Source organism: Staurois parvus, unplaced genomic scaffold (genome assembly GCF_062004578.1).
Source record: "Staurois parvus isolate SC_StPar_1 unplaced genomic scaffold, SC_StPar_1.0 ptg000350l, whole genome shotgun sequence".
Classification (NCBI taxonomy): domain Eukaryota; kingdom Metazoa; phylum Chordata; class Amphibia; order Anura; family Ranidae; genus Staurois; species Staurois parvus.
In genome coordinates this window covers 2,994,267-3,010,640 of record NW_028318146.1, presented here as the reverse complement: position 1 = coordinate 3,010,640, position 16,374 = coordinate 2,994,267, and the positions used below count along the sequence as shown (strand labels likewise).

General features: G+C 40.4%; 1 protein-coding gene across 1 annotated transcript; it reads right to left on the bottom strand.

Annotated features, from left to right (window-relative positions):
* Window positions 1-1,050: 1,050 nt before the first annotated feature.
* On the bottom strand, window positions 1,051-9,428 carry FADD (Fas associated via death domain). The gene is made up of 3 exons (XM_089684582.1): window positions 9,328-9,428; window positions 8,789-9,166; window positions 1,051-6,062 (listed from the first exon to the last, which is right to left on the bottom strand). Exons 2-3 carry the CDS (start codon window positions 9,087-9,089, stop codon window positions 5,779-5,781), a joined length of 585 nt encoding a protein of 194 aa, XP_089540708.1. The 5' UTR covers window positions 9,090-9,166; window positions 9,328-9,428; the 3' UTR covers window positions 1,051-5,778.
* Between the last annotated feature and the right edge of the window lie 6,946 nt (window positions 9,429-16,374).

Below are 16,374 nucleotides of genomic sequence, written 5' to 3'. Positions count from 1 at the left end.
GCTGTGATCGTCAGAAGCGAAGAACTTACTCTTTGGTGGTAGGTTATGGTAGTAGCAAGAAATATTCAGCTAAATTAAAAAAAAAATCACTATTATAGGCCAGTTTTACTTTGATTAAAAAACAAATCAGGAGATATCTGTTCCTTTTTACCACCAAATGAACGCCCAATTTGTCCTGAAAAAAAACAAGGTATAATCCACCTGGGTGCACAAGGTAGTCGCGATGATATGTATAGTTTTACTAACACATGTTAAAGTTGCAAAATTGTGTTCAGGCGTTAAGATTTGTTTTACGCTCAGTCACTAAGGGGTTAAGTCCTGGAGGAAACTCTGGAAAATTCAAAACAAAGTCAGCATTGTCACAAATGTCTAAGAAAACCCCTAGAGCAGCCTTTCTCCTGATTTACACTGTAGTCTGCATGCCCTTGGGCTTTAATCTCTCAACATTTACAGTATGCACAATATATATAGTACTTGCAGTTTCTGTTGCAAAAGTGTTTAATGTGTGAACACTAATTCTGGTTTTCTACTGCCCTCTAGTGGTAATATGGTAGTGTGCATTTCACTTTTCAGCCATATAAAGTGTCTGACTGCTATATTTTATTGTATTTGCTTTGATTTATTAACTTTATTTTAAAGACAAATTATAGAGTATTTTCACTGAGCACACATTTTAAATTAATGTACATTCTTATTTTGATTACTGTTATTATTTGTTATTATTACTTGTATTTCGTTTCTTGTTTCATATACAGCTTTATCTACCTACTGCTTAATTCATCGATCTTTTAGTGAATGTGATTTGCATTTTTGTGACTGAGAGAGAGAGTTAGCACTGTAAAGGATGCAGGGTAATTTGATTTCCTCTTTAGAATAGTTCAAGCACCCTTGCCCATCAAGAAGTCTCCTTTGTGGATCAAACCTTTATTTTTCCACTGTTGGACAAACTCTGGCCTGTGATAGGTGCTATAGGGATATGTGTGCTCAGTTTTTTTTCCTTTTCTGGCTTTTTGTCTGTCCCATACCAAAAGTTAATAAGACAATGACACATTAAGACACATTAAATCTTCATTCAAACAGTGCCTACAAATAAAGGTGATATACTTTAACAAATAACACATAAAATGGACAAGGTATATTTATTCTCATCATTTAGGTTAACAAAAGTGCAGATTTGTAATGTGGAAATAGTAAGTACACCACAACTTTAAATTTAAATCCATGATTTTTGAATTTAGTGTTCTATATTAGGTGCCAATAATTAGAACCTTCTCAGTGAGAATGCAGGTGGAGCCTCATTTAAAGGATAAGTTCACCTTTAAAAATAAAAAATAAATAAATAAATGCATAATTTTTGCAGGTAAAAAATGTGCATTTACTTTTCTTTTTTTTTTTGTAGGAGCCTGGAAAGTATTGCACCAGCAATCCACAGATCGTTGGTGCCATGCATTATTCCTGCAGACTGTCAGTATAAACTGTCTGCCCTTACATCTTATGGGCAGGCAGTATCACACTGGCAAGAAGAATAAATAAACTACCCGAGCACTTACATCTGCAAAGGATGTTGGTACTTGTAGTTGATTAATTCACAAAACTTTAGGAATGAATGAGGAGGCCCTGTGGGCGGAGCCCTGCACAGCCGCATTCTTTTAAAAAAATGACAGCTGGTATGGGGAACTTCTCCCCATACTGCTGTCACACAGAGGGCTCGGATCGCTGAGTCGCTGCAGGAGCAGGAACATGTTTCATATTCCCCCCTAAAAATGGGTGGAACATGTAACATGTTCCCAAAGATGAACTTAGCCTTTAAACCTCAGATAACTCAAAATCAAAAGAGCTCTGTAAGGCCTTCAGAAAGGAGGTTTTGGATGCCTATGATAGTGATTTAGAATGATTGCCAAAATATTTGAAACAAACATTTTACTATAAAAAAAAGCATTCTACAAGTGGCATAGATTTCAAACGTCCAGATCTTACCAGCACAGCAAGACATGCAATGCTAAAAGAAGTCTCAAGAATCCCAACATTTATCATGTGACCTGCACAGTGCAGGTAACTCTTGCAAAGTGCATGCACGTACAGTTAGCAATGATTGTGTCATTGTATCCTGCATAGAAGGTATGCCAGGAAAGCATTTCCTGTGTAAAAAAAACAATTGAACAAGACTCCTGCCTATCAACAAACAGGCAAAGATCAGGCTGTGGACACCAATTAATCAAATATACAGTTATTTGGCCACAGTAGCAGTAGACTTATTTGGCACAAACCAAAAACAGCATTTCAGAAGACCCTTATACTAACTGTGAAACATGGTGGTGGAAATATTATGGTTTGGGGTTACATTGTGCCTTCAGGCCCTATGCAGAATGCAGTTATCAATTCAACTATTAATTCTGCATCATATCAAACTGTAGTTGATGTGAATTTGAGGCCATCTGTCCGTAAGCTGCATTTGAACCAGCAATGGATCTTTTAACACAATACTGTTCCAAAGCACATCAACTAATTCACCAAGCAATGACTCAGAAAGAAGAAATGAAGGGTTTTCGACTGGCCTTGTCAGAGCTCTGATTTGAATCCTGTTGTAGTGTTGTGGGGGAATTGGAATGTGCAGTCCATGCAAAGAAACCCACAAATATCTCACAGCTAAAGTAAGTCGGCGAAGAGAAGTGGTCAAAAATTTCACCAAGTCAATGTCAAAGAATGGTGGGCAGTTATACAAAATGAAGAACAGCAAACTACAAGAAGTCATATCTGCTAAATTAGGCAATACCAGTTTCTTTAGGCCAAGGGTGTGCTTACTACTTCCACAGAACACCACTGCATCCGATATTTTTTGCTCAATAGATAATTAAAAAGGGATATTTTCCTTGTGCTTTTATCTTTACCTTATCTTTAGACATTACTTAAGTAAATATCTAATCAAATATACTACTGTGCAAAAGTTTTTAGGTAGGTGTGAAAAAATGCTGTAAATTAAGAATGCTTTCAGAAATAAAAGTGTTCATAGTTACCAAATGGAAAGTAAGAGAAAAGAAGAGAAATCCAAATCAAATCAATATTTGGTATGACCACCCTTTGCCTTCAAAACATCATCAATTCTTCTAACAAACTGCCTCCTGCTGTCATTTTTCTGCACCCCAGTTCCTATGTTTCCTTGCATAGTTGAACCTTGTTTTCACGTCATAGGTATGGCTTTTTGGCTGCAATTTTTCCATGAAGACCATTTATGGCCAGACTTCTCTGGACAGATGAGGTGTACTTGGGTCCTAGTGGTTTCCGCCAGTTCTGTGCTGATGGCACTGCTGGACATCTTCCAAAGGGAAGTAAGCATAATATGTCTTTCATCTGTTGCATTAAGTGTCCATGACCAACCACTGCATCTATGGTTCTCAACCTTGCTGGATCAGTGCTGAGAAATACAGGCAGATACTTATCCATTATGCCATACCATCAGGGAGGCGTGTGATTGGCCCCAAATGTATTCTGCTGCCGGACAAGGACCCCAAACATACAGCCAATGTCGTAAAAATCTTCAGTATATATAAGAGCAAGGAGTCCTGAAAGTGATGGTTTGGCTCCCACAGAGCCCTGATCTCAACCTCATAGATTCTGTCTGGGATTACACGAAGAGACAAATAAGATCTGAGGCAGCCTACATCCACAGATCTGTGGTTAGTTCTCCAAGATGTTTGGAATAACCTACCTTCTGAATTCCTGTAAAAACTGCATGCAAGTCTACCTAAAATAATTGATGCTGTTTTGAAGGCAAAGGGCGGTCATACCAAATATTGATTTGATTTAAATTTTTCGTCTGTTCACTCACTTTGCATTTTTTAAAGTGATTAAAATAAACAATTAAAATATTTCTGAAAGCATCCTTACTTTACAGCATTTCTTCACACCTGCCTGAAACCTTTTGCACAGTACTGTCTGTTAAAGAAAGTCAACAATTTCCATGTGGCTTACTTACGGTTTTCACATGACTGTATGTGTGTTGTAGTGCCATGCAATCCTACTACAGAGATTTTATATTACACAATGTCATTTGAATGTTTTTGTCAAGTTCCCTATTAGAAGAGGGGGATGAGGGAAAGGGATGTTGCACTGGAGTGGGGGAATAAGCCAATGCCTATGCAAATATCCCCTTTCAGAGAGCTTGTATTTACATAGTATTTTTGCTGGTCTGCTGGCAATCTGTGTGGTGAAAGGTGTACAACTATAGTATGGGAATGAACGTTAATATAGTGCCTTCTATTAAACCTGACCTCATTTTTTGGTTCACATCTGCATGTTCACTTTAAGGTTTAAAGTTTATGTATATCCGACAGTTTTATCTGTTAGCTTTGGTTACATTAAGAAGAGATCACAGCCAAATTTGGTTATTTTTTTGCTGTCTGTGTCCTCCTAGGAAGATTTCCCTTCACTTCCTACCCTACCCTAGAGACTCAACAGAAAATAAATAGACATATCACCAAAGTGAAAAGAATTTTTTGTCTTATCTCTGGAACATTTGTCCCCATTGGTTGAATAATCCTCAAATCTTGTTCTTTTGATAACTCTTTGGAATACTCTTTACCTACTGTCTTGGTGACAGTGGCTACCATGGCAAACAGAGGGGTGAACCTCCCGAGTGGTGACACAGAGAGCAATGAAACCTTGAAAAAGGGTTATCCGTTCTAATTTGGATCCAAAACTAAAATATAACGTTTTTGCCTTTTAAATAAATTTTAATAAATCAGGGAAGTGTGTATGTTTGAGAGAAGAAAAGTAAAAACAACTGCTTGGCAGGAGTCAGTAGAGTAATTTTTACCCTTTGAGACATCTTCAGGCATTTTACTTAATGGACAGCCTCAAGTATTTAATTCATTATTATTTTACACAAAATGTTAAGACCACTAAGCTACAGTGACATATAAACATAAGAAACAGCCACTGCACCAGAAAAACAAAGAATATGGAATCAATATTGTCATTTGTTTCCACATGTCCCAGGCAAACAAGTTCTGCTCTTTGAGAGGTCTGTCTTTTTCTACCAATCATTAAAGGACTTTTACATGATCCATAAACCTGTGACTGTAGTCTGTATGTCATTAAAGTAGATGTAATGGAAAATACTGCTTGAACAAGCATGTTTGTGCCAAAGCAGTCACCATAAATTGGCAGTACATAAGCCCTGCATGTTAAACATATGTTGCAGTATATCTCAGGAACCCTCAAACCTGGGGTGCACCCCATATCATTGCTAACTTTGCTGAAAGTTGGAGCTCGGGCTCCCTGAATCCCACAGTGGTGTACACTTACCCTTCAATAGGTTTTCGAGTGATGTGGGAGAAGGAGGTCTTCACAGCAAAGTAGTTGTATGTCGTTTACCCTCTGGGTTAGGGGACTCCCAAGTGTTCTTTGTACGCTGAAGTCTGACAGAGAGTATGTACTGCTACTTTATGTTTCCTGCTGCAGTTGTGCTGAATTATAAAGTATTTTCTAATGAAGGCCTTGTTCACACTTACTCAAAATGTTATTGATGAACAAATGCACCTATAGTATTAATGAGCATTGTTCAAACACGTTGAAGACACATTAAAAACTCTCCCCAAGTGGCCTAAGCATGTTTGACGTGTGTTAAATGCACATTAAAAGTGCACCCCAGATGCCTAGATTTTTTTTTTTGGTGAACAAGGCCTTACAAGCCACAAACACGGCTTGAATGGAAGGCATTGACCCTTTACTAAAACACCAAAAAATGTAATACATCATGTAAATATCTCAGTTTCTTTTCTATGATATTCCATGACTAAGATTTAGTTTCTCACATAATTTTTCTGCTACCAGCTTCATTCTACACTTTTCTAGTGCTTTTATCAGGGCAGACACATTTGCATTCTCTCTCTTCTTTTGCTTCCATTCCCGCAGACATTGCCTTATTTGTTCCCTCAGGTTGTAAGGGTTTGCATAAACAACATGTTCCATTGTGCTATCGGTAACCCCAAGAGTGCGCATCAGCATCTTCCAGTCCTTTCCCACATTTTCACATATTATGTCAAATGCCTGGCCAAGCTGGTCTGGGGAACAAGGAAAAAGGAGATTTGTTAGATGAAAATATCATGCTTACAAATTAGTGTAACCTATATAAGTGCTAAACAAGGCATTTTGTAATGGAAGATGTCTGTACAGAGCTAGAATGAAATTACATGCATCCATTGCCGCAGCCGATATTAACTTAATTTGCTGAGACTATCCATTTTGCAAGTTTAGTTTTCTGTTCACATTTTGACAGCAGATTGTGGCTGACCTGTACTGAATCAGTGGGTTGCCTGTTTACATTATGATGCAGATGATGCCTTTTCATATTACAACATTAATTAGATGGTAATATTAAAGGCAAACTCTCCATGGACACAATAACATAAACACCAGTTTCTTTCGCATATAGACGGGTACAAATCTACACTAAAGTTTGTTAAAATCCTTGCAATATATACAATTCTGCTGGAGGAATCTATTTTTCAAGAAAATCTGAGTTTTAATTTAAAGTGATCCTGTCACTGTTATACTAAAACTTATTTTTGCACTGATGTAGCAGCCACAGGGAAGAACCAATGCTTCTCACGGGGGACATACTATCCAACACACATGGAAATGTTGCATATTAGTGATGTCTGGAGCTCAGCCACAGAGCAAAGATTTAACACTCCACATCCTGGAAAGGTAAGTATCACTTATCTTCTTTTACAGGGTAACACCATTTCAGTTTTGTGTAGTAATAACATAAAGCACCAGTCTAAAAAATGACTTCTAATGAAGAATATCCCATGTATCCTATTCTTCTTTTACAGGGTGATACTATTTTGGTTTTGTGTAGTAATAACATAAAGCACCAGTTGAATAATTTACCTGTAATGACAAGGATCCTAATTCCTGCTGACTGCTTGTTACTGTACAAATCACCTTCCAGTGCTGCAGGGATTCTTTGAATGGGCAAGGAGAGATCCTGTCATTCATCTGCCCATCCTTTCCTCTCGGCCATTCACAGTAAGCCTTTTGTTGATCGATGAGGGGAGAAGACAGGGAAGGCAAACAATGAGATCATTCCCTGTTGCAGCTGCTACCTCTCATTCCCACAGTACCAGTAGCTCACCACTGTATGTAGTATCCAGCTTCATTGAAAGGATTTGTACACTAACCAGCAGTCAGCAGGACATTGGATACTCTTCATTAGAGGTAAAACATTGGACTGGTGCTGTACTACTTAAACAATATTTACTGAAGTTCAGCATTAAAAAAGAAAATTAACTATAATTTTCTATTTTAGGGGATTTTATTCTGCACATTTAGGCTTACCTAAAAGACTGATCCACCCCCAAACCTGTCTGTATTTCTGGATATACTCAGGAGTGTAGAATCACCCACTGAATTCTTTTAGATTTCCTAAGTTTGCCACCACATCAAGAAATGTTTATCTTTTTGCTGCAGCAGTCTCATTCTTTCTTTGGTAATCTGTATAAGCAGTTGTATAACTTTCATGGGTTATAGGAACTCTCGGGCTCACCAGAATGGATCATACTTGTTTTGTCCCCTTCAATATAATACATTAGCTAACTCAATATTTCTGTACTACTTAGACAAGATATTGTCACACTTCTCAAATTACATGATCTGTCATCCAAGCCCTGCAGCCAAAAATGTACACCTCTGATGTACAGATTTTTGGAGAAATAGTATTTGTCAGCATAAAGGGTTCCTTCACATGGGTGCACTCTGTTCAAAAGACAGTCTTTGCCCTACCGAACAGGAGCAGTACAGGATGGATGTCACTTTTTGTGACCTCCATGCCTATTCAGCATTTTGGCAACATATAGTGGTGGACCTGTGCTGAATCAGTGGGCTGCTAGATTGAAATGGACTCCATGATGTTTAGGCCTAGAAAAATGGAAAATGAGGCAGCCCTTTTCCAATTTTATTTCTGGACCACGACAGGTGGACAGGTAAGCGGATTTAAATGGGCACAAGTCCATTTACATCTGCCTGCCCATAGACCTGCATGGAGATTCCGATCAGGTCTGCCTGAAAAACTAACAGCAAACAAATGAAAATGTCAAATTCATATTGCGCATTTGGTGTGGAAGACCAGAGACTGTTCTCCTATGTGGGTATTAGAGAATCATTCAACGGATAAACAAGGCCTTGCTTCTCACTTAGACGACTAGGGTAGTCCAGAGCACCCTAGCTCTGAGGAAGAGGGTTACCCTTGAAATGCATCAACCTTTTTTTGGTTAATGGAGGATACCTATCTGGCGTCGGAGGGTCCACTGGGTCTTATTCACCATTGTACTGTCACTTGACATGCAAGTTTTTCTATACTATTTGTGAGCATAACTTTTATCAGCATTTTAATAAACTTTCCTTGGGATAGTGCACTAGGCTGGTGTACTCTGTTTGTCTTTCTACAGCTCTGCCTGACAAAATGACAGGTAGACTTAATCAGAAAGCCCACATTTAGGGGCCTAACTCAGAAGAATCACAATTAAAGCTAAATAAATTAAAAACACTAGCAAATATTGAGCCTGCTCCTTCCATGGATACCCAGCTAACATAGGGGTGCTTTTACAGGCTGAAAAAAACCCACTCATCACCTGCATAAGTGGCTTTTTTTTTAAAGCTCTGTGTACATGAGGCATAAAGTAAAATATGACCATCCAAAATACACACTGAAGCGATTTGGGAAGAACCAAAGAGAATAACAAGTCATCAAATCCAGTTTGCTTTTCTTCACTAACAACATTTTTACCTTCCTCTGGTTCTTCTTCTATAGACGTTTCTTCTCTTGAAAGCGACGGCTCATGAAATTCTTTCACTTCTTTTGCGAGATCATGTCTGTGTGCATGCTGTAAAAGCTCAGTCAGGAAATTCAGGTTGTCTTTTGAGATCTCTGTCAGCTCCATAAGTTTTATGAATAGATCTGTCGGACTTTTAATGGTCTCCATTTTCTTTCTAGGTATCTTATCCTGGCAAAGAAACTTCATGCTATTTAGATCTGTATCACTCAGTTTTCCGGCTATTCTTAGCAGCATGACATTGAAGTCATCCATATCTGCGTGCTGTTTCACGATCAATATACGACTGTTTCAGGTAACTGTTGATGAATATTGGCCTAGGTCGCCTTGATCTGGAAAATAAATTGAAAGAAATTGCCTTTATATCTATCTCACTTTCATTTTACTCAGCTAGCGTTTCCCCCATACTTTCACATTGTGAAAGTTTACAGAAATAAAGTAGATACTTTTTTAAGCAAAAAAAATGTATAAAGGAGTGATCAAAACAACAAACCTCTTAATCCTTGTTTGTTCGAAAGATCTGTTAGTGTTCACCGTGAAGTTGTACACACTCACTAAAACCAGGAAGTTAGTACGACATGTAAACTGAGCATGTCAACTCCCAACTTCCCCCTCCCTCTCAGTGTTTCAAACCTTCTTCAGCCTGTAATATCCAACACTGAAAAGGCATCATTCAAGATCTTGGCAATAAGAATCACAATTGTGTACAATAGTTAATATTCGTGAAAGATCTATAGTGAACTTATTGTAACATTAGAGCCACATTAATTAAATGATATTTAAAAAAAAAAAACTCCATTATTGCCACATAGTAAAATAAGAGGGATTGTCATAGGATAGTCACAGCTTGCTTTCACTTTCAGTTACTGTTTGCCCTGATTGATGACAGGAATCTCAGTTTTAATGCTACATCACTGTAATTTTACTGCAATATGCATTAGCCTGCATTCACACATCAGACCAGGAGTGTATTCCTGGTGATTTTTTTGTATTTTTTTAAAAGTAGAGCTATAGGCAAAACTTTTTTTTCATTTTGGATAGTGCAAGGAAGGGTTATAACCCCTGTAAGATTTTTTTTTTTTCGCTTTCTGTATCCCATTGCGGAGATTTCACTTCCTGTCCCACAGCCAGACAGGAAGTGAGAGGAAATCCCTGCAAATGAAGTGAATTCCTTGGGGACCCCAGGTCACCAGAAGTAATGCCTCCATTGTGTGGAAAGCACAGTGGCTAAATGGTTAGCAGTTACGTCTGGCAGTGCTAGGGTCCTTGGTTCGAATCTCAGCCACGGTACCTCCTGCCTGGAGTTTGCATGTTCTCCCTGTGCCTGCGTGGGTTTCCTCTGGGTACTCCAGTTTCCTTCCACACTCCAAAGACATGCTGGTAGGTTAATTGGCTCCTGTCTAAATTGGCCCTAGTATGTGTATGTATGAATGTGAGTTAGGGACCTTAGATTGTACTCCCCTTGAGGGTTAGGGACTGATGTGAATGTACAATATACATGTAAAGCGCTGCGTAAATTGCCAGTGCTACATACAGTATTTCACAGAAGTGATTACACCCCTCACATTTTTGTAAATATTTTATTCTATCTTTTCATGTGACAACACTGAAGAAATGACACTTTGCTACAATGTGACGTAGTGAGTGTACAGCTTGTATAACAGTGTAAATTTTCTGTGCCCTCCAAATAACTCAACACACAGCCATTAATGTCTAAACCGCTGGCAACAAAAGTGAGTACACCCCTAAGTGAAAATGTCCAAATTGGGCCCAATTAGCTAGTTTCCCTCCCCTGTGTCATGTGACTCATTAGTGTTACAAGGTCTCAGGTGTGAATGGGGAGCAGATGTGTTAAATTTGGTATTATCGCTCTCTCTCTCATACTGGTCACTGGAAGTTCAACATGGCACCTCATGGCAAAGAACTCTCTGAGGATCTGAAAAAAAGAATTGTTGCTCTACATAAAGATGGCCTATGCCAGTGGTGGGCAACCTTTTTTTTCAACTGAGCCAAATCTCGCCAAAACCACGATTGAAATTTATTTTGAGAGCCACATTTTTAAAACTGAAAATACATAGGATGGTACACTGTTTTTAGTTTCAATAAGTTTTTATAGTAATTCATCCCCCATAGTAATTCATGCCCCATAGTAATTCATCCCCCATATAGTAATTCATCCCCCATATAGTAATTCATCCCCCATAGTAATTCATCCCCCCTATAGTAATTAATCCCCCATATAGTAATTCATCCCCCATATAGTAATTCATCCCCCATAGTAATTCATCCCCCCTATAGTAATTCATCCCCCATATAGTAATTCATCCCCCATATTAATTCATCCCTCATATAGTAGTAGTAAGTAGCAAGTAGTAAGCCAAGTCCCCCCTGTGTCAATTCACTTACCTTTGCTCCGCGAGTTCTTCTTGCCGTGTTCCCGCGCCGTTCCGGTCTTCAGGGCGGACTGTCAGAGGAGCCTAGCTCCTCTCACGTTCGTCACGCTGCCCCGCCTACACACATCCTGACAGCCAGTTACTGGCTATCAGGATGTGAGTGGCAGCGAGACTGGCCAATCATTGCATTTGAGCGCGCTGCCCTGGCTGTTTTTTGTTTGGATCACGCTCCGCGGGCCGGATTAAAAGGTCCGCCGGGCCGCAGTTTGCCCATTGCTGGGCTAGCTGCAGAGTCCTGACTTTTGGGGAGGCCGCCCGAGAGGAGAGAGGGGAGCGGGCGCCCGGCACACAGAAGAGCCGCATTAAAGTGTGTAAAGAGCCGCATGTGGCTCGTGAGCCGCGGCTTGCCGACCACTGGCCTATGCTATAAGAAAATTGCTAAGACCCTGAAACTGAGCTGCAGCATGGTGGCCAAGACCATACAGCTGTTTAACAGAACAGGTTCCACTCAGAACAGGCCTTGCCATGGTCGACCAAAGAGGTTGAGTGCATGTGCTCAGTGTCATATCCAGAGGTTGTCTTTGGGAAATAGACGTATGAGTGCTGCCAGCATTGCTGCAGAGGTTGAAGGGGTGGGGGGTCAACCTATCAGTGCTCAGACCATACACCGCACACTGCATCAAATTGGTCTTGATGGCTGTTGTCCCAGAAGGAAGCCTCTTCTAAAGATGATGCACAAGAAAGCCCGAAAACAGTTTGCTGAAGACAAGCAGAATAAGGACATGGATTACTGGAACCATGCCCTGTGGTCTGATGACACCAAGATAAACTTATTTGGTTCAGATGTTGTCAAGCGTGTGTGGCGGCAACCAGGTGAGGAGTACAAAGACAAGTGTGTCTTGCCTACAGTCAAGCATGGTGGTGGGAGTGTCATGGTCTGGGGCTGCATGAGTGCTGCCAGCACTGGGGAGCTACAGTTCATTGAGGGAACCATGAATGCCAACATGTACTTTGACATACTGAAGCATAGCAGGATCCCCTCCCTTCAGAGACTGGGGCGCAGGGCAGTATTCCAACATAACAACCCCAAACACACCTCCAAGACGACCAATGCCTTTCTAAAGAAGCTGAGGGTAAAGGTGATGGACTGGCCAAGCATGTCTCCAGACCTAAACCCTATTGAGCATCTGTGGAGCATCCTCAAACAGAAGGTGGAGGAGCGCAAGGTCTCTAACATCCACCAGCTTCGTGATGTCGTCATGGAGGAGTGGAAGAGGACTCCTGTGGCAATCTGTGAAGCTCTGGAGAACTCTATGCCCAAAAGGGTTAAGGCAGTGCTGGAAAATAATGGTGGCCACACAAAATATTGACACTTTGGGCCCAATTTGGACATTGTCACTTAGGGGTGTACTCACTTTTGTTGCCAGCGGTTTAGACATTAATGTAATTTCTTCAGTGTTGTCACATAAAAAGATATAATTAAATATTTACAAAAATGTGAGGGGTGGACTCACTTCTGGGAGATACTGTAAATACCTGAAATAAATAAATTAGAAGACCAGTTGCCGCCATCTAGAGTCCATTTATGGAAATTCAGTTTTATAGGTCCTGGTGTCCAGGTGAGTGGCCATCCTTACATGTGGTGGTGGTCGGGTGAAGCACAGAATTAACTGTTTTGGATCACTTACACATATATGAATATAAACATTTTCAAGGACACATTGATTATTTGATTATTTACTATTAATGAATTCATGCACTTATTTGAGATGTTTTATTGAGTAGTACAACATGTTATCATTGTATCACATTTGTGGGGGTGTAGGATCACTTATCAGTGGATTCAGCAACTATAATTATTATTTATTCATAGTTTATTATTTAATTTGATTTACTTGATCTTTTTAGCACACATTGTCACTGTTTACAAATTCCCACCAATAAAACCACCTTTTCAAAAGGCTTCCTCTGCTCCTTTGATGGTAGACGCGAGTTCCTCCATGAGTTTGGTTTCCTGTATTTTTGCAAATCATTGTGCCATGGACAAGAGACCTGCTAATATCAGAGAGCAGGGATGCGTGATCATTTATTAACCTCCTTAGCGGTTTTCCCGAGTGTAGCTTGGGGTAAAATTTCAGTACCAAGAGCGGTAACCCCGAGCTACACCCGGGCTTACCATGTGGTGTTGCTCAGGGGGTCCCTGCAGCACTTACCTTGTCCTTCGCTCCCGTGATGTGCCCCCTGCAGCGTCCCCGGCCATCTCCTCCGGCCAATGCCAGCATCCGGCTTCCATGTTCCGGTCCCTGTGACGTCGGGACGTACGGGCGCCGGAACCGGCGGGAAATTTGAAATTTTTAAAAAATGTAATTTTTGCTGTCATTGCTGTTTCAATGCATTTCACACATATTTTGTCCCTACTGCTTTGTCCTGTGCCCTGCCTGCATTTTGACTGTTCTTTCTGCCTGGAAACTTAGAAAAGTCCATGGCGTCCAAAAAGCGTCCCTTTACGTCAAAAGCGGTTTTAGAACAGCGATAGTAAATCAGAACCACTTGCAGAATTGAGTGATAATGATTCGTGGGGAAATTCGTCATCAGACACTGAAAACGATTTTGCGACTTTGCTCAGCGATGTGCTAATTTGCCTCTGTATTTCAAATTTCAGTGTTTTTGGTTTGATTATATTATTGAATTAAATTTATTATTATTATTTTTTATGATTATTTATTGATTTCGTGTTTCAAGTTTTATCATACCCGGGATGTTTACTAGACTCTTGTTCGTACAGATTTCAGTGAGTTATTCCTAAAAATTACAGCCTACAATAAAAAACTACATATTTCCATGCAAAAAAATGGTACCGCTTTCAGCACAAAAAATCGGAAAAAATCATACCGCTGAGGAGGTTAAAAGAATGCACACCAATTTCTTATAGGGCTTCCTTGGAATTGTGTTGTGATGGAGAAGTAAGAGGCCTAGATTGTGAGGCACTGTAAAATTGGTGAACTTATGAACAGAGGCTGCTCTAGGCTTTGTGAAGCCTTAGACATGAGGCCCTACTCACGCCCATAATAGTGTATGAATGCAGTATTCACCCCCAGGTGGCAAGTACAACCCAGAGGCCCATGGTGAAGCAACTTGGCCCCCCTCACACTCTCCCTTTTCCCTGCCAAGAGAGGGAGAACGAGAGAGGGGAAGCAAAAGAGGGGAAAGAGGAGGGTGAGAGGGAGGAAGAGATAGGAGAGAAAGAGGGAAGCAGGAAAAGATATGAGAGAGTGTGGGGAAGAGGGAGATGAGAGGGGGGAGGAGAAAGGGAGAGCAAAAGAGGGGAAATTGTGGTGGGGGGGAGAGAGAGGAGAGTGGGGAGAGAGGAGAGAGATGGGGTGAAGTGATGGGAGAGAGAGGAGGGGGAGAGGAGAAAGAGAGGGGGCAGAGACAGAAAAGGAGGCTTTTTGTTCTGCACTCCTGTGTTTGATCCTGGATAACCTGTGCTGTCTCTGGGTGCCCACTAGGGGGCAAAATGTATCTGAGGGACTTCTCCTGCAGATGGAGAGCAGAGCTTAAGCCATTTTACACTACCTGGTTCAGTTTTGGTTACAGTGGGTCGGTGTCCAGAGTATTGGTTGCCATTTTTCTGTAGCACCTTTGTGATATGTTACTTTTTGAGGATTTGTGAACTTAGTAGATGAGTTTGTCAATTTGTTCATGGAATTAGTTAATTTCCAGATCCCTCTCCAATCTCCAGATAAAGACATACAGCATCTTTTGATCTTGGGGGAAACATCTATAGAATCGTGGGAGCACAGCATTTTTTCCTGTTTTAGTCCTCATCTATCATGTGGTGAAGAGTGATTATACCTTACCAAGCCACCACTTATTTCCTTTGTTTCTTCATTCTCTTCTACGAGGGGGCATGCAAGTCAAACCGGGACTTTTGAGTTGATATAATAAAATAACAAATTTCAGGGAGTGGAAACTTCATTTATTTTTGACATATCCCTCTGCTACATTTATACACTTATCCCAGAGTTTAAATACTGCCTGGAAAGTTTCAGCATTGAAAGATTTGTCAGTACGCCTGAACCATCCTTGGACAGCCTGCTTCACTTTGTCATCATTGTTTTCACTGTTCCCACAAAAAGTATGGTCTCTTGTACAATTTCATGATAGGTTATGCGTCAATTATCCAGGATCAGGTGTTCCATGCACTGAATGTTCACAGAAATGACTGCTGTGTGCTGGGAACTACTGTGGCCAGGATCGTCACTGACGGATGTATGGCCATCTTTGAAACGTTTACACCATTCAAATGTCTTACTGTGCCTGAGCGTCTCATCACTGTACTGTGCATGACGTTTTCTGTAGATATCTGCAGGTTTTACGCCTTCATTCAAAAGAAACTTCACCACATACTGTTCCATGCACACACTAACATTGTTGTCTGCCATCTTGATTAATGGTCTGTGGACTGTGCGCCGCCTATCAGTAACACTTGCCACTTGTAACATCAGACACACTTGCCACTTACTACTGCATCTAGTACCGTCAAGCTAGCATCCCTTTTTTATACCTGTAAAATAAAAGTCCCAGTTTGACTTGAATGCCCCTCTTGCTTATTTTCTTCTTCTTTTCTCCCTCCCATAAACAGAACCCAAACAAAATTATTCCACAAAGTCATTTCAGCACATTCCTACATCAAGAATTTTCTTTATTGTAATGAATTACGATCCTTGAAACAACGATACGACATTCTAACCATTACTTTTGACAAATTTAATGTGTTCTATTACTTAAAAAATGGTTGAATAAACAGACTGTGGAGCATTGTTTTTTTTTTTTTACATTTTTCAGAATGTCATGGTTCTTGATATAATCTCAATAAAATGTACAGTATCAAGCAAAAGTGAACCTTTGAGCTATTTCAGCAAACTCACAAAAGCCTATGAAAAAGGTACCAGGGGCATCTCATGGGGGCCCCTACTGACCCTGGGCCCTCGGGCAGTGCCCGAGTTTCCAAATGATCAGTCCGCCCCTGGTCACAATCTTCAGTCACACCTTCCTCTGTCACCGCGACAGATTGCAGGGACTGTAGTGACAGAAGTGACATCTTTGCACTTATAGTCCATTGATACTTCCTCCAGCTTTGTAGC

Coding starts and splice junctions, on each gene's coding strand:
- FADD (XM_089684582.1), bottom strand. CDS start 9,089: ATGGATGACTTCAATGTCATGCTGCTAAGAATAGCCGGAAAACTGAGT. Junction 6,063..8,788: donor AGAAGAAGAACCAGAGGAAG/GTAAAAATGTTG, acceptor CTTGTTCCCCAG/ACCAGCTTGGCCAGGCATTT.